The sequence below is a fragment of the Nymphaea colorata genome, chromosome 2 (assembly GCF_008831285.2).
Source record: "Nymphaea colorata isolate Beijing-Zhang1983 chromosome 2, ASM883128v2, whole genome shotgun sequence".
Taxonomy (NCBI): domain Eukaryota; kingdom Viridiplantae; phylum Streptophyta; class Magnoliopsida; order Nymphaeales; family Nymphaeaceae; genus Nymphaea; species Nymphaea colorata.
The window spans coordinates 15,753,320-15,776,962 of record NC_045139.1 but is presented as its reverse complement, the minus strand read 5'-3'; the positions used below and the strand labels follow the sequence as shown (position 1 = coordinate 15,776,962).

The 23,643-nt window shown below is 38.8% G+C and overlaps 2 protein-coding genes across 2 annotated transcripts; one reads left to right on the top strand and one right to left on the bottom strand.

The window, feature by feature from the left end:
* Positions 1-1,017: 1,017 nt before the first annotated feature.
* LOC116248054 (CBL-interacting serine/threonine-protein kinase 12-like) lies at positions 1,018-3,511 on the top strand. Its single transcript, XM_031620630.2, has 2 exons — positions 1,018-1,425; positions 1,585-3,511. Exon 2 carries the CDS (start codon positions 1,626-1,628, stop codon positions 3,036-3,038), a length of 1,413 nt encoding a protein of 470 aa, XP_031476490.1. The 5' UTR covers positions 1,018-1,425; positions 1,585-1,625; the 3' UTR covers positions 3,039-3,511.
* Positions 3,512-12,470: 8,959 nt separating this feature from the next.
* Positions 12,471-16,147, bottom strand: LOC116247457 (phosphoglucan phosphatase LSF2, chloroplastic). The gene is made up of 4 exons (XM_031619638.1): positions 15,763-16,147; positions 15,369-15,574; positions 14,008-14,178; positions 12,471-13,016 (listed from the first exon to the last, which is right to left on the bottom strand). The coding sequence occupies exons 1-4, from the start codon at positions 16,145-16,147 to the stop codon at positions 12,813-12,815; spliced, it is 966 nt and encodes a 321-aa protein (XP_031475498.1). The 3' UTR covers positions 12,471-12,812.
* Positions 16,148-23,643: the final 7,496 nt, after the last annotated feature.

The following is a 23,643-nucleotide window of genomic DNA, read 5'->3' as shown; positions in this document are numbered from 1 at the left end:
CTTAGATGATGTAGGTTTCTAAACGCCGGCCAATGCGAGGGTGACTTGTGCGTTAAGAGGAGAAGCTTCCTTAGGCTGCATGCCATTGGAGGAGGCTCTTTTCACACCGATTTAATAATTGAATGATTTTTTTTTTAAGCCTCAAGGTGCATGGTATAGCCAGTTGTTGGATGACATCTTTAATTTAATTTGATTACTAAAAGCATTATACCTTTGTGTCTTGAATGATAAGACACAGGAGGAGCTGCTTAAGATTCCAAAGGCAAGGGAATAAGAGGCTTTCAACCTCTTCTCTTTGGATTCCAAACAGTGGGTCGTAAGTAATTTTATTGCTCAACCAAAAAGTTTAAAATCTATTTGATTCAAATAGTAGCTACAAGAGATGACTAAAATTATATTTGATATCGTTGGCATGATTTGAGGACCGCAAATATTGCTTGCTTGAAATGAGATACGGCGGTCGATACGAAGAAGCTTGTTTCTCGGTAACCGTGGGCTCTCACAGTAGAACCTTTGGTTCAGACTCAAAGAGATTATTTAGAAATTCAAAAGCAAAAGGCAACCACTTGAGATTGAAGAAACCAACATCTCAAATAAAAATATGTTAAAAATCCTCATCAATTCAACGGCCATGGATGGTCGGACCTCGCCCACCACTCAAATAGACGTGCGTATGCAACATTGCACGTAAGAAAGAGATTGCAACTATATAAATTTCCTTTTCTTTTTTTTTATGTTGCAAAGTCTTAAGAGGAAGGAAGAAGGAAAATGAGCCTCGTGCGGTCCAAACTGTTGGTCGTACCAACCGGACAAGGAGAGGTCGTCGTGTACCTGGGAAAAGAATTTTCGCTGTGGAAGAACAGAGAAGGGACAAATTATTAGAGAGAGAGGAGGCCATACCCTCGCTCCGAACACGGTGTTCAAAGCTAGACCCACCTGGCACACCATGGACGGCTCTGGGCGCCTCCCCTTTATCCAGTTGGACTGGACTCAACGTGGGTAGACCCCAAAATCGAACGCACCTTCTCCCCACTCCTGTCTCTCTCTTCATCCTGCTCTGTATTTTCTCCCACTTTATAAGCCCAAAATTCTCGGTCACTTGCAGAAACGCTTCCTGCTCGCCTCTCTCTCACGGGAAGCAGCAACCACCATTTCCTTTCATTTGTTAACTGACGTCCCTACTCGTATCCTTCGTTTGCGTTCAGGTAGAAAGGAGTTCTCTCTATTTCATCGCGCTAAATTCGGAGAAGGGGAGGAAGAAACATTTGGCATATTCTGTATACTCTGTTTCCGTTCCCTCCCCCCTAAAATCAAGGCCGAGAACACCGCCTTTTCACAACGGAAACGCCGGAGCTTTTTCCCCATTTGGCAGAGTCGGAGAGGAGTCCATCTCAACGGTGGACTCTAGGAAACAGAAAACACAAGGTACTTGCCGTCTTCGTTTGTTTCGGTTTTTAGTTGTTACTTTCTCTCTCTCTCTCTCTCTCTCTCTCTCGTTTTGAGGTTCTTTGAAACGAAATTCGGTGGAAGGTCGTTCTTTTCTCCTACCATGTCAAATCTCTCATTCTCGGCACGTTGGTACAGGTAAAAAAGAAGAGGAAAGCGGCGATTGATTAGCAGCGTGAATGGAGGCACTGTCTGCTGCGGGGAACGAGGGGAGGAGGCCGGAGGCTGTGATTTTCGGGAAGTATGAGCTGGGGAGGCTGCTGGGACACGGCGCGTTCGCCAAGGTGTACCATGCGAGGGAGGTGAAGACGGGGCGGAGCGTGGCGATCAAGGTGATGAGCAAGCAGAGGATCGTGAACGGCGGCTTCGTCTCCCACATCAAGCGAGAGATCTCCATCATGCGGCGGCTGCGCCACCCCAACATCGTCCGCCTCTTCGAGGTGCTCGCCACCAAGACCAAGATCTACTTCGTCATGGAGTTCGTGAAGGGCGGGGCGCTCTTCGACAAGGTGGCCAAGGGCCGCCTCAAGGAGGACGTCGCCCGCCGCTACTTTCAGCAGCTTGTCTCCGCCGTCCGCTTCTGCCACTCGCGCGGCGTCTTCCACCGCGACCTCAAGCCCGAGAACCTGCTCGTCGACGACGCCGGAAACATGAAGGTCTCCGACTTCGGCCTCTCCGCCGTCTCGGAACAGGTCCGCCACGACGGTCTCTTCCACACCCTCTGCGGCACCCCGTCCTATGTCGCCCCGGAGGTCCTCGCCAAGAAGGGGTACGACCCCCGGAAGATCGACATTTGGTCCTGCGGGGTCATACTCTTCGTTCTGGTCGCGGGGTACCTCCCCTTCAACGACCACAACCTCATGGCCATGTACCGAAAGATCTACAGAGGGGAGTTCCGCTGTCCTCGGTGGGTGTCCCCTGAGCTCCGCTGGCTGCTCCACCGTCTTCTGGACACCAACACCGAAAGGAGGATCACCACCGACGAGATCCTACGGGATCCTTGGTTCAGAAAAGGCGGCTACCAGGAGGTCCAGCCCTACTCCGACGACGACAGCGACGATGACGGCAAATGCTGGTGGTGGTGCCGCGACGGAACTGACTCTGAATCTCCGTTGTCATCGCCGACGGCGTTCTCTTCCTCCTCTCCATTGCCTACCTCCTCTTCCGGCAGCTCCGTCGTAGACGAAAAGGAAAGGGAGGAGCTACCGACACTGAACGCATTCGACATCATATCCTTCTCGCGGGGAATCAATCTCTCGGGCCTATTCGAAGGATCGAAATGCCAATCAGAGAATAGGTTCATCTCCGGCGAACCTATGTCCACCATCGTCGACACGCTGGAAGAGGTAGCCAAAACGGTCAGATTCACGGTGAGAAAGAAGAACTTCAGGGTTGATCTCGAAGGGGAGAGCCATGGCCACATGGTCGTGGTGGCGGAAATGTTCAGGCTGACGGGCTCGCTGCTGTTGGTGGAGGTAAAGAAAAAGGTCGGCGACGTCCATGCGTACGAGGAATTCTGGGCGAGGAAGCTCTGTCCCGCTCTACGGGACTTGGTGTTCAAACCCCTCCCCGCCTTTCCGAATTCAGAGTAGGGTCAGATTCAGTTCCGTATGATATAGTGGCTTTTTAGAGTAGAGAAAAGGACCCTTGTGGGACTCAGGTGCTCCCACGCCTTGTGATCTCGTCAACACGTGCACCCTTTCTCCGGCCACCACAGCTCGACCACACTTTTAGTTTCCGGCGAGTTTCCGGCGGTCCGGCGGCCTCTATGCTGGGGTCCCATTAAAACAGAGGAAGTATAGGAAGGAAGAAAGTAAGTTTGACGAGTGAAGACAAAACTACTATCGTGTACAGCGAGAAACACGAATACCCATTTCAGATTACAGTCTTTCTAGATAACAAAAATTGGCAAAAGTTGAGGCAAGAGCCTTCTATTTTGTTTTGTGGGTCGGAGATCTGCTTGGGATCATGCTGCCAGAGGAAAAGGTGCCATTCTTTTCCCTCTGGATATTGAGTGATTTATAAATATAATAATCAGACCGGGAGATCGATTCCTTCTGTTTTTTGTGGTGGCACTGGCATGAGTTTCAGCTAAACCAATTAACTAATCACCTGGCAGCTTTTCTGCTCTGCTCAAAACATTGCTACAGATTGGTGAGATCACATCTGAGAAGAAGGTTCAGATACTGAACGAACAATTCATGAATCCTTAAAAGTGAGGAAATATTGGATTAATAATGCTTTAAAACTTAAGAGCGAATGGATTTGAGTGGTTAACAAATTGGTTGCTAATCTGTTCACGGAACTAATCTGTCGAAAAGTTTTGTGGCAGGAGCAGGAAGCTTTTGGAAAGAGCCTTCCCAGGCTTTCCTTCATTTGATTTTAACTGTTGCTTTTCTTCTTATTCCTTGTTGCGCAATTTTTATTGGAGAAGGTCAGAAAGCTCAGGCTGGTGGGCCGTTCCTGTCGTCGATGACGTCGGGCATTTCTGCTGCCGATGCAAAATACCGCAGGGAAGCTTCCGTATCGTCCATGGTTACCATCCAGAAGGGAGAACCACCAAGGAATTATTACTAGAGACAAAAGAAAATAAAGTCAGAATCCCTATCAACCAGTTATTGAAGAAAATAATGCGAAAGATGTCAAGTGGAAGGTTGTGTTTGGACGAACCAAGGATTTAAACTTGGTTTTATAAAAATGATTTTTGATATGAGTTTTGAAAAAACATCCTTTTCATGTTTGAATGGGCCGGCAAAAACTGGTTTTCAGATGGGGGGGAGGGGATATGAAAATATTGTTGTGAGAAAGAAAACAGAAAACCAATTTGTATGAACACTCTGTTTTCAAACCATATAAACATGCTAAGAAAGGCATTTTAGAGGCAAAACACGTTTTTAATACAATCACCTGTTTGACTAGCTATGCTTCCTTTATCGAACATAATTTTTTCGAACTCACTCTCCAAGTCGCCACTGTGATCTACTTGGGGTTATTAAACGAAAACACCACCGTCAGATGTTGTTCTAAAACTCCCCGCAGAACAGGGTCACCGGAAGCACTGCCGACATCTGCTCTTGTTGACCGAAAACTCCTAATTTCCCCACCTGAATATTGGTTTCTCATTTCACGAGCTTCTTTATTTTATATTATTCTACCGTAAACATAACAAGCTTCTTTGTTTTGTATCTCTATTATACCGTAAACCTAACCTTGTATACATTACAGTTTCACGAACATAGGAACAAAGAGTTCAAGATCCTGTAACAACCAACGATAGGAAAAGGCACAAAGACACTCAAGAATTTCAATTCAAATAAAAATTCTTTTGTGCCCAACATTCTGTCAGATCTGTTCCCGGAAGATCTTACCTTTTTTGATTTGATCAAATCTGAAGCAGCGAAGCACAAGGCTGAACATAGGTCGCTCTAATTAAGAGGCAAAGAACAATATTCAGAGTGCAACAGAACACAGAGAGATTGGCTTCCCATTTCCACACGGCAGTAAATGTGGACAAGTCCCGCATTTGAGAGAGAGAGAGAGAGAGAAAGGGAGGGGAAATGAAAGATACTTTTTGTTGGCATCCGTAAAATTGTATAGATGGCCGCTTTCAATGCAGGTACGTACTTGAGTTGAGAATTCAGCGACCTAATAAATTGAATGAAGCAGAAGCAACCAACAAAACTCTGAGGGCCATACTTAACCTGTAACCATTGATTAAGGTGTGAACCAGCCCCAGCCCCACCCAGTGTGTGATGTGAAGTACCGAGGCAAAAGGCACCCCATGTAATTTTGAGATCATGACAACATAATTTTAAATTTCTTTTTTAGAACTTTTGATGGACTGGTGTGGGTGGTGGCCCGCACCGACGGTATCTCAGCCAGGGCCTGTTACCATTGATATATGAAGGTGTGAACCAGTCCAGCCATCGTGCCAATACTTAGAAGACGAAAATAAGGCAAAAAAAACTTCATGTTGTATTTGATAATATCAGATCGTTTCTTAGGTCATGTTTGATTGCTCGAACAATAAATTCAAAATGCAAAAAAAAAAAAGAAAAAAAAAAAAAGAAAGAAGAGATTTCAGATATTTGGGCAGGCCAGAGATCTCCTCCCTGTAGATGCCGTATCTGGAAGATCAAGCATGCGCTTGATCTTCCAATAAGCAAAGTGAGTTTCATATGATTCGAGAGCCATGACAGACCAGTTCCTCCTTTTGAACCAAGGTTTCAATCTTTAACGCAAGTTAGGAAGAAAGATTTTGCTTTTCTCACGTCGTAGCCCTGTTGATTGAGAAAGGCTGAAATGATCCAGTAAAAGAGATGATGATGCATGGAGCAGGTTGCAGGTGAACCAAAGGTCAGATCAGGACCATCAAAACTGATAGATTCAATGACATGTAAACAAGTTGAAGTTGTTTGACCAAGTTTGAAAGGAAGCCTGGATCTAAAGCCCCTTGGCAGCCGAAATGAAACCTCACCGACTCGTTACGTGAATGTTTAACACATGCAAGTTTTGATGAAATAACAAAAACGCTAAACACATAGGCAGTTAAATGAAAGAAATCCAAAATTAAAGCATAGTTCTGTTATACCAACACAACAAGAACGTGTTTTTCATAAAAGATTCACAGTTTTTTCTTCCAAGTGTGTACATGAAAATCAACTATAATTGCCCACATGAAGACAAGAACTCGCCCTACAAGCTAACAGCTTTAATACAAAGTAGGTCCTGTGGGACTGATTCTGAATGAGATGGAGGGGGACGACAAGAGCTTTTCACCGTGTTGTTACCTTAACTTTGATCGTCACAGTAACCCCTTGGACTCAAACATGAAGGTGGGATCGTTGAGTGAAAGTTTCGCTTGGCATGGCATCGTTTTCTGTAGATGGGAAAGGGAAAACAGGAAAATTTTCCAACATTACAGGAATACATGTCTCCTTGCTTCTTTTTGACAGATAAAACGTAAATTTTATGCAGATAGTGCATCAGGAAGTAATTTCGATGTGAATGGACGCAGAGTTCCAGGAATTCTCTCAACTGCACTCTATTTTCATCTACACACTTTTTTCTATTTACGGCATCATAAGCAAAATAGCACAAATGTATTTTATTTAGCCACATGCCACAATATTAGTTTATAATATGTTACATCAGTTGTCTTCTTCTTAGAAGGATTTAGACAGGAACTATATATATATACAATTTTCTAATGTGACAAAAAGGATTATGCAGACACTGCAATTCTAGTACAGTAACAGTAACAAACTTATTGGTCGTTAGTCACCGCTTATACCCAGGAAATTAAGTTTCATGGAGTGATCGAACTTGATCTTGTATCAATTTTCTTTCCCAATTGGCAACAAATTTATGTCCATGCTTCTGAAAAAAGATTGAACAGGAAACACAACTACTCCTGATCTATAGAAATCCAGTTAGCATCAGCTGCAGAAAGTATATGGTAACCTTCCTCATGATATCTGTCGGTTATTAAGCATGCATTGAACTTTTTTTAACACTGATCTATTGGAATTTTCAGGACCTTTGAATGTTCATAAAAGATACAATGTTTTGCAACGGTTGGTCGTATGAACATGTCAGCGACATCTCATATGAGCGTTCATAAATCAAGGTGAGGTATCTTTGCATAAAAATGGAATGCTGTATTTGATGAAGATACAGTAATAGATTCTTTATGACAAGGATGATGAAATACTTTCAGTTTTTATCGCCAAGGGGATCCACCATACAGTAATAGAGTCTTCACATTCTGCAATCGAAGATGATATCACAACTTTGCTGACGTGCTTTTGAGTTCTATAAACGCCAACTGACATTTATATCTGAGGAGAATGTATTGATGTTTTTGCTGAGCATTTATATCTGAGGAGAATCACATGCGCGAACCAATCTTTTGTATGGATGTTTTTGCTGAGCATTTATATCTGAGGAGAATCACATGCGCGAACCAATCTTTCGTGACTAAATGCATGGTGACAGTGTTACACATTAAGAAGAAAAATTGGACCAATGTTTCTCCCAAATATTCGTGCGACCTATAGAGCCTAAAGAGCACGGTGACTACAAAATATTTTATACTAAAAATACAAAAAATTAAATTTCAAGTATTATTTCTTCATTGAGAAACAAAAACTTGGTCCCGGAGAAAAATTGTATTGGTGGGATGAGTTGATTATCGATAAAAAAAAGTCATGGTTAACTTATCCCTGCCTATCAAACACAAAACATTCTCACCATGGTAGATAGTTATATATCATAGATGGTTTGTTCTGAATTATATTGTATTTTTGAAAGAGAAGCTGCTATGAATGGACTATGTAATACTCTGCGACTTTCCTTTTTGAACTGTGTTGCTTTCCGTTTTTGCTGGTTTCCCTGGGTTTTTGAATCCGAGGACCCTACTCGGGACCCATTCGATGACCCTTCTTCAAACCGCCCTGATCCCTTCGACGATCCTTGCCTTCACTTTCCTCTTCCGCAGCATGTTCGGGATAGCTGATGGTTCGCGTTCTTTCAGAGGCGCTTTCACCTTGGTGTTCATACAGGACGCACCTTGTAGTTTCGGTCGGCCAAGAATTGTCATCAGACGGTGAAGATGATTCGGAACAGCAGAAGGATGATTCCCGGAAGCACGGGAGTGCTACCAACAACAGGCTTGTCATCCAAGAACCTGACGATGACTCGGACGAAGAGCGGAGGAGGACGAGCCGATAGGTTCGTCAGCGCATGAGTATAATGGGGGTCAGAAGGCGCCGCCGCAGGTCCTACTCTCTCTCTCTCTCTATATCTCGCGCGCGTGCATCATCAACTATTCTCAAATTCTTTATGTTCTTGTGTTTCTGATCGGCCTTCTCGCCCCTTCTCTCGCATCAGACAAAGGGCTTAGAAGATCGGTTGGTCGGCAGCCTCAAACCTTCTTTCCGCTTCTCTCGCATCAGACGAACTCCTTCGCAGCTTTCTTGCCTCCTCAGCAGCCATCGGAGGGTTTCATTTTCAGGTATTGTCCGTACTGTTCGTTTTCTTATTCAAGTTTAGCATTTTTTTTTTCTTGTTCCTTCTTCATCGTCTTCGATCTTGAATCGTTTTTTTCATCTCTTTGGAATGCGAATTTTCGTTGCGAATGCATCATTTTGTTCGATTCTCTCTCGTTACGATAGAGCTTTCTGTGCTTCGTTAAGTTCCATTCACAAAATTGTACGTAGAATTATTAACCTATCAAAAAGTTTTGAGTTTGCAATGATATTATTTTGCATGCTTTTACAAAATATATGATATTTTATATTCTTAAGAGATATTGAAACTTATATTGTGTTGTATAAATTTTTGCTTTCCTTTGATTTTTTCCTTTAATGATGGTTTGTGATGTTGTCTTTTTTCTTTCTAATTTTCATGTATTGTATGTCATAACTCCCACAATTTTTGTTGTATAATTTTATTTGTGACTTGTGACTGTTTTAATATAGTTATAGTTTATTATATATTATATATTCACAACTGTAAATAAGCATTTCTAAATACTTTTCATGGATTATAATTTTTTTGTTTTTTCTCCACTACTGGGTATTTAACTTTATACTTTTCTAACATGTTTTATTACATTCACAAAATTGTATGTTTATGACCGATAAAAACTTTTAGATTTTGAAAATTGACTGTTTTACATTGTCTTAGAAGCATTCAAATTATATTTTACACTGTTTTACATTGTCTTAGAGCATTCAAAATATATTGTACAATACTTTTCTTTTGTGATTTTTTATTTAAAATCATAGCTTGTGATCTTTTAATTTTTTCTAATGTAGCTTTTTTTTTTGCCTTTTTCATATTTCTATAGCATTTGTATATTTTTATGAAATTCATGACATTCCATTTGGCTATTTTTCTACTAATTTATTTTTATTTTTCACTTTTATTGAATATGTATTTGAGACTTGACTAAAATTATCAAACTACAAAATTTATAACATTTTGTATTTTTAGATGTATTGAAACTTACGTTATGTTGTACATTTTGTTTTGATATCTTTTTAAATTGAAATAATACGTTGATCATCTTTTAGTCTTACATGTAATTTTTTTTTCCTGTTTTTATGTTTACAACTTATTCACATATCTATATTCAAGGTATTCCTGCAGCCACCCACTGAGATGGAGGTGAATTCAGTGCTGAGTCTGCTGACCCTAGGGGAACCACTTGCCCCCTTTCCCCTATATGATGAGTTAAGAGGGGGGCAAATTGGGAGCTTGCTAAATACATCCAATAATGGTTCCTAGAATTTACACCTTAAGGACAAGGTGCCTTTCAAAGTGGGGAAAGTTGTTAGGTATGAGATCCATTTTATAGTGGGTTTATTTCGTTTACGAGTAAATGAATACAATTGGGCTGGGTGGATTAGTCCTAAGCCACGTAATAAACCACCTTTCTGAGTGTAGTGTATATCATCCGAGGGATTAAACCCTAATGATATAGTGAACATGCGACTTTACTTGGAGCTGTGCTTCCGTGTTTATTAGAGATAGAAAGAGAGATAGAGAGAGCCTGTCAGCCACCACTAAGACAATGCTTATTAAATATAGAAAAAACAATTTGATTGTTTATAATAAAATTACTGATGTTCTTGACATTTTTCTCAATCTCTTGGATCTATGAGCATTAGTTGTATGCATTTGCATCTTCTTTTGCTAGATTTAAGTAGTGCACCACATAATGAGTTCAAAATATGTGATTATACTTGGGATCACTTGCCAAACTCATGACAGCAAACTGAAGTATTGTTAGTAATAGTCTGCACTGCATTGTCTTCACCCACTTCTTTTATCACTTATATATACAACTTCTTCGAATACTCAACATCTTTATACTCCCTAAACTCATCGATACATTTAAAAAAAAAAAATGGATCGTTAAGTAGTGCACCATATGATGAGTTCCAAATATGTGATTAAACTTGGGATCACTTGCCAAACTCATGACTCCAAACTGAAGTATTATTAGTAATACTTTGTACTGCATTATCTTCACCCACTTCTTTTATCACTTATATATAACAACTCCTTCAAATACTCAACATCTTTATACTCCCTAAACTCATCGACACATTTTTAAAAAGTGGATCATTAAATGAATAAGCAATAAAATTTATTAGTGGCTGCCCTTATATATTAGCCCGCTCATCAGAAACAATAGAGACCCCTTATTTTTTTTATGCAATTTTTTTCTTTTCTAGTTAGTTTGCAATGTTTCCTTTCTCTTTTGCAAGAATTATTGTTTGCAACTTCTTTGAGCTGGCGGAGGGAATAAGACCAACCAAATTGCTGTTATTTAAACCTATAACCACTTCTTTCATAAGGACTTCATCTATTGTTTTGGTTGCTCCTGTTCCCAAGCCCGTCTTTCCTTTCTTTGAAGCATCCTCACTTTCTTAAGCAATATTAAGAGGAAAAAGGTACCTCATTTGATTTTGTTGAATGTTTCCTCATTTCAGTTGCCTCTTGTTCTTTTTTTCAATTCCTTCAACATGTCTTTGTGAACCTCTTTGCATCCTCTATTTTCATTGCCTTTGATTTTCAATGTGTGCTTTAACATGCGTCTAGGAACTAATAATCTGTCTACGACAATTGCGAACAAAAAATAAATTATGGCCACCACTCTTACCTTATCCTACCCTTGTCACATGTCTATATAGCGGCTGAGAAGGATTTGTTTCAGTTGTAAACGATATTTGCACTGCCACTAGAGATTGCTATATGAGTGTTTGCAATCATCCTTCCTTTATCAGCCATTGTATCTGAAAATTTAAGTTTTTCTGAAGTTTCATGAAATTTTTTCTGGTTTCTACAGAATTCTTGCATTTTTTTGCATGTTTACCGAAGACTACAAACTTGTTATCTAATTTAATAAATTTAAAAAGTTGTTTAACTTTTTGCCATGCTATAAATTTTTTATCAGTGTTAAAAAATCATGAAATTTTTTAATCACGATTGCTTTTGTTGGGTAATTTTAGCAGGCCCTTTCTAGCCAGGTGTGGGTGGTGGAGAAGCTACATAATGAAAAAAAAAACTAAAAAGTTCAAGTTGTATTTTTCCCAATCTTGGCAGCTGATAGACAGCATCTGACCTTTTGATTATTACTTATTAGGGATAAAAACCTAAGGTTACAGGATATATTTATATCCAGTTTTCTCTGCGCATCCGTGAGTTGGTTAAGTTCTTTTAATTTGGTCAGTCTATCGTCTGTCCTGCACATATGCATGGAACACACAGCCTGTCGACCACTAAAACTAAATAGAATCAATGACTGTAAACTATAGTTGAAGTTGTTTGATCGATTTGAAGAGAAACCTGGATTCAAACCAAATTAAGTGGAAATTAAACCCTTAGGCTGAACCTCACTGGCCCTTAAGATGTACATTTTTGAGAACCAAGATTTGATTAAATAACAATAACCTGCTGAAGTTTGATAAGAAATCCAAACCAAAGCATATTCTTGTTATGCCATCAAAACTACAATTTGCCCATATGACAGCCATAACCCACCCTGCAAACCAGCTCCTTTAGCTCTAAGTAGAAGTTGTACGGTACTGATTCTAAATGAGATGGAAGAAAATATCTAGAGCCTTGTGTCGTTAAATTACCTTAATTTTCATTGTCAATTAAGGTTTTGGACTTGAGAATCATATGATCCATGAAATATACTGTCTTAGTATGATGCAGACGACCATGAATTAATGACACATATCTCACGAGTCCATTGTGTGCTTCATACCAAGAAGTAACTTGTATTACCCAATGCATGAATATGGCCTTTGTATTGCGGTTGCTTTTTTAAAGCACTTCGATTCTACGAAGTAGGATAATTTGTTCTCTTGCATCATAGTGATGGTCTTCAGCTGAATGGTGGGTGAAAGTTGTACTTGCCACCGCATCATTTTCTGTTGATGGGAAAGAGAAAACAGGCAAAACTTTCCAACATCACTCCAGTCTTCAGGGATACATGCTCTGGTTGCTTCTTTTTAATGTAGATAACAATATATAAATTTATGCAGATAATGCATCAGAAAATAATTGCAAATGGATGCAGAATTCTAGACATACTCTTAAGTCCTAACTACACTCCAATTTTCATCAACGGAATTTTCTTATTCACAGCATCATATGCAAAATATCTCAAATGCATTTTCTTTAGGGATTATGTTATTCTCTAATATGTAGCATCTGCTGCCTTCCTCTCAGAAAGATTAAGGCAGGAACCATATACAATTTTCTAATGTGACAAATTGGATTGTGTGGAAACTGAGGTGCTAGTGCAGTAACAGATTTATTAAGATGCACTGCTTATACCTGGGGAATTAATTTTCACGGAGTGAACGAACTCGAACTTGAATCAATCTTCTTTCCCAATCGGCAATGTCAGTGAAAGCATATTCAGGGAGGTTCTCGAAAGGCTCTTTCCAAGGTCCATCCTTAGCCAGGTCATATGTAGCTCCACGAATTGCTTGCTTGCTTGGTCCACAAGGACGCTTTGAAACAAATGAATCGTATGCAGTTTCCAACTGTTCAGTGAGTAAAGGATGAAATGAAATCTCCGATGCTGTAAGCTTGTAACGAAATCTTCTAAATACTACATATGCCATCAATAAGGGGGGAAATAAATGCTTGTAACTAAAACCGATAACATGAAAATACTTATAGTCAGACTGATTGTCTGATATCTTAAGTGTAGCCATGTCTAAGACATGCATATCACATTCAACACAGCTGCACAATCATCTATCTTTGTGCAAATTCAAATAATTAACCCATAAATGTACCTGCAGACTCTGAGGAAATTTATTCCGGTACTTCTGAGAAAAGATTGCACAGAATGTGCAGCTGTAGTCCTAAGCTGTAAACATCCAGCTACCATCAACTACAGGAACTCAGGTACCTTCCCTCGTATTATTGGCTGTTTATTAGGCATTCATTGAACTTCCTGACATAATGGTTGTAATGACTACCTTACATGAATATGTCAGAAGCATCTCTTACACAAAGCTCACTTATCTCCTATAATTCTGGTCCTCCTATCCTCCACCCTTTTAGTTTGATATCTAGAATTTATCTGGTAAATCTAGATGAGTCTGCAAACCCCAGCTCCTGGGGGATTTTACAATTCAAAAAGAAATACGCACTCTAGAAACCTCACATGCTTTCCACAAGGAGAAATCTGTCAGTTAAACAAAAGAGAACAGATTGGCACATTGTTCCCAGACTCCAGCTATAAAAGTATCTATCACATGTTGTCTGCTCCAACTTACAATATTTCAGTATCCTAAATATAGATTCTTCTTCATTTTTTGCTTCCCCTTTGTTGGAAATTCAGTAATTTTGGATTTTAAAGTGTACATATACAAATAGAACTACTAATTTGTGTGGCATCTTTCTTGAGCATGCATCATATCCCCAGAAAAGGAAAATGGTGAACTTGAGAATCATGCAGTCACTGTTGATAGAGTGATTCCTAGTAATTAAATGGCAGCTAAAAATAACAAGGGTAGTGCTTACATCCATATCACAAAACCAAAACAAGTATGAGATGGCAACAGCAGGCGCTCTTCCCAACCCTGCTGTACAATGGACGTAAACTTTTCCTCTTCCTTGTGAAATGGCATGCTCCAAGGATGAAACTGCCCTTGGCAGTTGCCTTCTGAGTGAATCTGGATCAAAATCTCTTGCCTAAGCAATAAAAGAATAATGTGATAGGTTAACAAATCACAAATATACAAATCAAGAAAATAGAGTGCTGTAGAAAATGAAACTGCTAGATACAAATAGATTCTACATAACGAAGAGCTATTGGAAATATTGGTTACACTTTGGAAAGAGAAGATTGCCTTTCAGGTGTTTCAATTGAAACCAGCATCAAGCAAAGTAGTCGGTTCAACATCATTTCTTCCACTAGGACCAGAACCAATCAAGGCTCCCAAAAAGTTAATATACAAGCCGATCCCGCGAATACCTACAGCCAACCGGTGACCTAATAATGGCAACTCGTAAAGGTGATCCTTGTCATCATTTGTAAAATAAGAAATCCCTACAGTTTTCTGATGAATCAGTGTTATTACAATATTAACCAATCCTCCACTGTGGTTCAGCATTTTGCAAACGAGAATGGTAAGGATAAGGAGGTAAATGTAAAGTTTGATACATGTAAAGTTTGAGGCGTGTTCTTAGGCAGGTATATAATTCATTGGCTATAAATAACGTTATTCAGTAGTTGCTATATCACTCATGTATATTTTCTCCTTTCGGATAGAATTTGCTAGGCATATATTAGCTGTAAACAAGGGAGCTTTTCAAATTTTTCTAGTTACAAAAGAGAGCTTTTCATTTTTTTTTCCCTCGCATTAATATCATTGGTACTGGAGAAGATGAGATGTCCTTTGATTGCAGCAACTTCCTCTAATCTCCTTCTAGTGGATGGTTTAGAGAATCTTCACAAAAATTAAAAAAAACAAAGGTATCACGATCATGCAGATGATGATGCGGATGATTTGAAAGGCTACATCCGATCCCATCCTACAACCATTCTCTGTAGTAGATTTTAATAACTTGCTGAGTCTAATTTGTAATTCATTTAGCTCCTCTTAGAACATCAAGTGCTGGTACTGTGATGTTCATGTTCTTTCACAAGAATTATTCGGGAAAATGTGAAAGCTTCAGAAAGAAAATAACAAATTTGTAGAATGTTTACTTTCTGTTTTCAAGTGGCTGACACCGTATTCGCCTAATGCCTAGATGAGGGAATATGCAAATTTGAACAAACATGGTCCCGTACAGATTTTGCAGATGCTATAGATATCATATCATGGGGACTATAAGAAATTTTAAAAGAGAGAGAGAGAAGCTAATGATACACCGCTCACCGGCCTTCTTATATGGCAGACACCAAACTCTTGGCACCTAGAAATGATTGACTGCAGATCAATTCCCCAGTACTCTATGTCCTTGTCCTGCTGCAGATTAATCACGTAGCCCACATTCATCTCCTTATTCAGGTGATCAATGTCTTCAGGCTTCTGAGGCTGCGACCCGACGATCAAATTCTCAGTAATTTGGGTATAGTTCATCCCTAGCGAAAGAATCAGCAGTTGCTTAGCCAACATTAAAACTGAAACCGAATCAGGTCTGTGTGAGCAATCAAGCGTTCGTGTTGGAGGCAAAATAATCTGTCTATGACGCGAATCGTTCAGTTCTACCAACACGTCACAACGTTCTAATGGCGGCAACGTAGAAACAGAGAAGGAAAAGGATCACTACCCAGGTCGTGGTGATACTCATAAGGGCTTCTCATCATCCGCTTCATGGCCGCATTGTAATCGTCCATCTTGCGCAGAGGCGAACTGCTCGCGGCGTTCTGGGCGCTGGCGCTGATGCGACTCGAGTGCTGCTTGCAGAAGAATAGCGGTTTTAAGTTGGCAGGCCTCGGCCGGGCCGTCGAGACACCGACAACCATCGGCCTTCCAACAGCGGCGGCAGGAGGAGGAGCAGCATCGCCCGAGTGCCGGAGAAAGCAGCAGCGACTGAGGACGGCGCTCGCTTCCGTCATCTTTTCTCCTGCAGATCTCTTCCCAGCTTCTTCCTCCTCTGGTTTTCGCCCTCCGCCACCACCACCAGGTCTGTGCTTCCGTCTCTTCTTCCTCATTGGTTCTTATAGGGGGACCTCCACGGAAGCTGACATGGCGTGCACTTTTCCGGAAGCAGAAAGCGTCTAAGGACCACATGAAAAGGAGCATCTGGACGTGGAAACGTAGAATTGCAGAAAATTAAAAAAGAACCTCAAAGTGTGTGAGAAGGTACGTAATCCTAGTTGTGCGGCTTAGATTACAATTGCGACGGTTGGGGCCTCCTCATCTATACGGCCGGACGAGCACCAACGGTTGCATTTTGAAATCAAGAAAAAAAAATTTGTTTCTGTTGTTTCAGTAAATAATGAACTTCTACTGCCATTTTTTTCTCACCAAAGTCTCGAATTAAAGTCTACATGCTTACGTGAAAACTGTTGTTTTTCAAGAAATTGAGTGAAACAAACATCACACTCCCTTTGGAGACTATTATTCAACGTTTTTTTTTTATTGCTGGCTTTGACGAAAAGTCACGTCTCACTTGCCCCATTTCAATTTTTTTGTCAGTTTGACGCGTAAGTGCGATTCTCTTGAACAACAGCGGCGGGTGTTATGGGTACATGACACTTGATTGAAAAAGCATCCATATGTAAATCAACAAAAGACCAGATGTTGGGCGGGTTTGTTGGTCGATTGACCACACATGGCCAGATGTTTCCTGGCCATTGGGGAGAGCAGTAACGTGTACTTTCACGACAATAGAACTCATTAGTGTCGATACGCATTGATATCAAGTTTCTTATTAATATCATTATGGCTCGCCGTGAATGTAGGTGTTAAAGCCTTAAAGGTCCTGTTAGTTTCTCCTTTGTTTTTCTTTCTTCTACGTTAAGTTTGCACAGTTGCCATACCAGCCCCCGCAATTTTTTTCTCTTTATTTATATATGGGTGCCGTTCATTTTTTTGCTTTTGTTTGTTTATAGATATTGGTGTCCTTTAGCAGAACTACACACCAGTCGAGTTCGGGTTTGAGCCCTCGAGTCAAGCGTACAAAGGTCAACTCAAACTCGACTCGAAAGATTGAGTCTCAACTCTAGCATGGCTCGTTTAGGCAAATTTACCAACTTTTTGTATGACTTGATCTCTTTCCTTGTTTTTAAGTTTGGAAATTATTAACAAAAAAGATTAAATAAGCTTACACGAGTTTAATTGAGTCAAGTTTTTTAACTCTAAATTAACTCGTTTATTTAGAGTCAAATTTAATCAAGTTTGGAGTTGAATTTAATCAAGCAAATTCAATTCGAGCTCGAGTGAGCTGAACTTATTGTACTGCCCTATCCCCCTTAGGTATGAAAACATTTGAAAAAGTGTTTCTCAGTCCAAAATTTCTGACTCCACCACTCGTGGGAAGGTTTTTTTATGAGCACACTACTCATGGGTACATTATTTCATAAGATGTTTATTTACTTAAACACTTTTCAGTAGCATACATACTTAATATATAATTCCAATAGGCTCCACTACTGGTATGGGCAGGTAAGGTATTTGTATCTCTAGCGGAGTCAAGCTGGAGCTTGAGCTCGGCTCGAACTTGAGTTGAGCCACATATAACAAGCTCGAGCTCGACTGGCCTACACAACATCTCGACTCATTTAACTCGTTTAGCGACTCGTGTTGTTTAACTTGTCAACTCATTTAACTCTCTTCACAATATAACAATCAGTCGTTTTACTCTAAGCTTCAAAAAATTAAATAATTTGTGTTTGAATATATCACTAGTGTTACACAAAAAAAAGTCTTTCATATTCATTGATAGATAAGATGGATATCTGCCAATGCATTTTTATGAAATAGAAGCAATTGGACGTGCTGTGTTTCTGTTCCAAACACTTAAAATGTCCTTCAAAAAACGAATACCTAGAACAACGCTGCATATATCTTCGCCACCATCAAGTTTATCACCAACCAAAGCAAAGACCGTGTTGACATTAAGATAACTATTTAATGAACTACACTTTAGTGTTCAATACTTCAATATTAATTCTAGATGTTCTTAAGCTGTAGTATTTCCATTTAATCATAGTTATACGAGAAAGCATGGAAGAACCTGAAAAGCTAAAGACGGATGAAATTCTGCACACTAAGCTTATGCCAAAGAAGAAATGCTTTTTCAAATAGTTCACCAATGGCCAAGGAGACATTATAGATGCCTAAAGATATTAAAATTGCATGGAGAAACAAAGATGTAATGTAAAAGAATGGATACATGATATTAGTTGGACATTTTGAATAGAATATCTAATTAGAAGTCCACAAACGTTCCAGGAGAAATCAGAAAAACAATGTAGAAAATTGTCATCACAGCAAGGAACAATAGTATATGGATAGAATATCTAATTTATCATTTGTTCGAGCAACAAGCCATTGAGTCTTCAAATACTAAAATTGAAACAATGCCATCCATTTGCTCATTTCAATAGATAAAACATTTGCTGAATTCAACGTACTTGAACTTGTAAACCTTAATCTGGATCCAACGTCTCAACTATTTATATGCAATCATGTCGGGTTGTTGTCAGATCTCAAACACGGTTCGGATTCTGTCACATAAACCGCATATCCGGTCCAAGTTTCATTAGTGTTTTATGATATAACTTCATATGTACAAGTAAGGTGGAGCTCTTTATAAAAGAGAAAGCAGCTTTTTCTCCCTCCCACACGAAGCCGGCGCACCTTTTTACATATATTAATTTCACCTTTTGATACGCAAAAGCTGTTATCTTTTTCTTAGTGCATGCCACATGAAGCGCCGTTCATGTAAGCAGTTCTATTCCTGCTTTAACATTTTTCCAAAGTTAAGAAAAAGATTATTCCATTAAAACATCAAGTTCTTCCACACTTGTTAGGTATTTCCTTTTGTGGATCTTTCTTATGAAAACAAAATCTTGAATATTTCCTGCAGACGTGTGAGTGAATAAGATTCAAAATCAAGGGTGGAGGGAGGGGGGGCCTACCTACGCCGTGGCCCCATCTCAGTTAATTGAAAAAAAAAATTACATTAAAAAAACAAATGTATTTTTTTTTATTTGGGTTTAGTTTGGTTCTATCCGAATAAGTTCGTTGAACCGTTTGGCCCTCCTGAAAAAAATCATTGTTCCACCATGTTCATAATCATAGACATCTGTCTAAGCTAAATAAGTAGGATATGAAAAAAAAAGTCAACATCCACTCATATTTGTATTTAAGAAATGACGTCCCATTGGATTCAGATTCCAATTCAAATTCAGGTTTGAATAAATATCCAAATGCATAAGAAGCATCAATATGACTAGTCAAATTTCAATTTTCTTACATTTGAAAGACAGTTCTTAACAAATCACAAACATTACATATACAAATATTTAGTTGTCCTCTTCTATACTCTTCATATGCATCGAGCAGAGATGAGGTGGACGACGCATTATTGTGATGGGAAACCTTGATATAAAATGCCAAGAGCAAGTGGCCTTCCCGTCCCTTTCCCACCTTTTACTTCACATTATTTGGGAAAGAGACGTGCTGGCCTCAGCTTTCTCCTTTTGTTTCTTCATGCAGAAACTTGATGAAGCCCGCAAGGACCCAAAAGCTCCATGATTTTGCTTTCAACTGGCATCCGTTTTTTTCCCCCCTTTTGCTTGTGCTAAGCAATGTTATAAATCTGCCAATCTCAACATGAAGTGGTTGTGGTTGTGAATTGAAAAAAAAAAAAATATCATTTCTTAAATTTAATAATGTATAAAATTAATTAAAATAATTAATTTTTTTGAAATATATTTAAACATGAAGCCTAGTATTCTTGAACCTGATACATTTTTTGGGTGAATGGGAGTTTTATTTTATCCTGCCATTAAAAAAGTAGCTGAATCTCGCATCGAATCGGTCATCCCCCCTAAGATACAGGACCACTTTTCAATCAAATCAGCTTATGGTCAATTCCACATAAATTGAATAATTCTTGGCCCTAGGTGTTTTCCATGGAGTCTCAATAGAAGCTGTCCATTTCTCTTGTGCTTGTCCCTCAACTTGCCACTTGTAAGGTGAGAACTTCTACATTGGCTTGAAATGGGATACAAGTAGGAGAAAAGTATGCATCAAACTGTTCAAACTTTTAATATTTGTTCGATTGAGTGATAGAGAAGAAATAAACTTTCAGCATTTCCCACCGCTTTTCTAATGCAATGAACGGACCCAATTGTCAAATCTGATTCATGGCATCTCTAATCTCACCTGCCTCATTATTTTCTTCCTAAACAGAATGGTAATACGATAATTAACACTATTAAATATGATAATTAACAATAATTTATTTATAATAAATAAAATAATACTGAAAAGGCCTCTTCTTTGGAAGGGGGGGAAAGAGAGGTGAAGATGCCAAAACCCTGCATGATTTAATGGTGGCAAAGCAAAGTGAGATATGAGTGGTAAGAGACCAACAAACGAAGATAAATAGATAATTAAAACTTCAACATGTGAAAACTGTTTCCTTCTCCTTTCTTTTCTCCCAATCAAACGCTCCCCTTGAATCTTGATAAATAATTCTTAACGGTGCATGTTTAATGGTATTCGATCATTTATATGGTTCTCATACATAAGATATCTGTACTTTACAACGGTACTGTTTTTAATTACAATGTATTTTTGCCCCCAACTTATTCCCAAAAAGTTTGGTGCGTCCAACATTCATAATTCAAATAGTTCATGTCTCACGCCTTTTGATACTTTCTTTTGGTTTTTTGTTCTTTTTAAGCTGCTAAGGACCCCTTTGTTTACCATTCTTGATCCAACCTCCTTTATGCAAAAGTCACAGACTTTTCTTCGGATGATTGACTTCCCCAGATAAATGGAATATTCTTAATTTGTTATCCGCGTGACTTTTTCTCTTGAACAATTTGTCTCTGATAATAACATTATGTTTTCGAAAAAAGTCATATGTTGACTTCATGACTGCTGTATTTTTGTTCCAATAAACGTGGCATAGTTTTGTCAAAGAGTTGATTGTTAGATCTAATAATAACATTTATACTAATAGCATCATGTTTTATAAAATAAAAGCTTGGTATCTTTGAATTATGTATTCTAAAAACATGTGTTCTAAGAATATAATGTTATTTTCATCAAACACCCTCTCGTTTTGGATTCAGACTTATGTTTGCTAAGAGATCAGATCCAACATTTTCCAAAATCATTTGTGCTCTTAACTAGACCCACCACCTAACCAAACCTACATCTTCTCCGACCCATTTCAACTGAGATGGAGACAAAACTGAACGATTTGGACCCACATATATTGATATTAAGTAGGTAAGATATGACTCCATGGACTGTAATACACTGTCCAATAATATATTATCCATATTAACTAAGATGTCTAATCAGCAATTGAGGCCCAACTATGATTTAAGAAATTTTATAACAAGTTTTACCTTATATAATGATGATTAAAATTCATAATTTGTTATCAAAAATTTAAAAAATACTATTTTTCCCTTTACCTTCTCCCTTCTAGCTTGAACTTACTGCTTGTATCGTCTATCACCTCTTATTGGCTTCATCTTCACAGGCAATCCAGTGTACGCACCATTGCCAAATAACATTGCCTCCTTCCTTTCAAGTACTGTACAACAATCCGTGCCCTGATCTGTAGGGGCAATTAGTATTCAAATTGTAAGTTAAATTAGAAACTGTTTCATGGATGATCTGAACTTGAGTTTCATATTTCACCGGCATGATCTGATAAAGACCTACCAATTATATATGTAGATCAAATTTTATGCTAATTGGAATTGAAATGGGTTTCAACAATAAAATTCAAAATCTGATTTTGATTACTTAAATATAAGTAAAGTTGAATATGTGAAGACTAAATTCGGGTTTGAACCGATCACCATAAAATGGTAACAAAGATAACAATATGATAAGCATCAAATGTGCTTGGTTGCATTTACTACTATTATTTGGACATTTGGGAGGGGCAAAAAGGCTTAGTTAGAGAGCGTCAAATTTAGGTTTACATATTAAATTGTATTTAAAAGAGAGATTGTGCCTCTTTCTATTTATGTGCATTAATGTTTGTTAAGCATAGGTAGAGATGTTGGCAGAATGACCGAATCGAACAAGTGACCGATAGAAGATCAGTTCCAGGATCAATTCCTGTGGGCGTCAACCCTCTGTACAAGTCGACACTGCCTTAAACCCAAGAAGCAAATTGACCTTGGTTTCTAGTTCCTCACTTAAGACTTATTAATTGACCTTGGTTTCTAGTTCCTCACTTAAGACTTATTAAGAACTTCGCTTTACTTTGACCTAGTACATCTTAAGGTTTGGATTTGAGAACTGTGGATTTAAAATCTGACCCTCTCTCTTCCCGATCTTAAATCCAAATTTTTCTCCTAAAATAAATGTCTTAAGTTTGATTATTAAATCAAACCTATGATCCTTAACTTGATAAACCATAAATTATATCATTGACTTTATGCAACATAAAAGCATGTCCCATTATATCCACATCAACCCCAGGACTTCGAATCTGGAGTAATCAAACACGCGTTAATGACTGCAAACATAACATGCCCAAAAGATTGGCATGCAACTCTTTATATTAATACTACGTCTCCCTCCTTTAGTTGTTAAAAGAGATACAAAACAAAAGATGAACATCGCGTTTAAGGTTGTTTAAATTGTAAAAAATATGATATGTAGATCAAATTTTAAAATGATCTTAAATTACTAGCCATATTTTTTTTCACTCTTATAATTCCTTTTAATAGTAATGCAAAAACAAAAAATGAAAGCAATGGAGGATGGAGTGAGGTGGACGGCAGGAAGGAGAAAGGGAGAAAGAGAGAATTTAATTATCAAACCACCCACTGCGCTGCGCATTCCCTTCTCCCGACGTTTTGTACTTGAAAGAGACGTTTCGTGGAAGGGGAGGACTCCGATCCTCTCAACTGTCTTCCCCTTCCCCCATTATTTATTGTGATAAGTACCTCTCCGCCACCAGCAGCCAAAAACCAGACGGATCAGACATCTCCCTCCAATCTTTTTCTTTCTCTTTTTTTCCATAGTCATCCACCATTTTTCCATCTCTCCATCTTCCTCCTTCCAGCGTAAACAGTTTGTTCATGTATTGTTGAATGCTATTATGGACCGTGATGAAGACTCATATAATGGCAATCCAATTGTAAAGCCGCCTTGAAAATTTGTGTGATGGTAAGAATTGACAGAAGAAATAATGGATGAGAACATGTTACATGTATCCCTCGGTTGGAAAAATAGTTTTGATGTTGACCACTTAATAAATAGATTGTGTTGGTTAGGCGTAGTTGGCCAATCTTTTCATCAGATCGCCTGTTTTCCGGGCCTTACAACATTGATTGGCCCTTGTTTTCAACAAAACTTCTGTCAGTTAACAATCTCAAGCTTAGAAATAAACTTTTTTTTTTTTATTAATACTCAATATATCTCGGCTTTGCCGTCAATGAATGAGGACTTGAGGTCAGATCTTCTTTCAATGTGACTCAATTTTTTTAAGGTT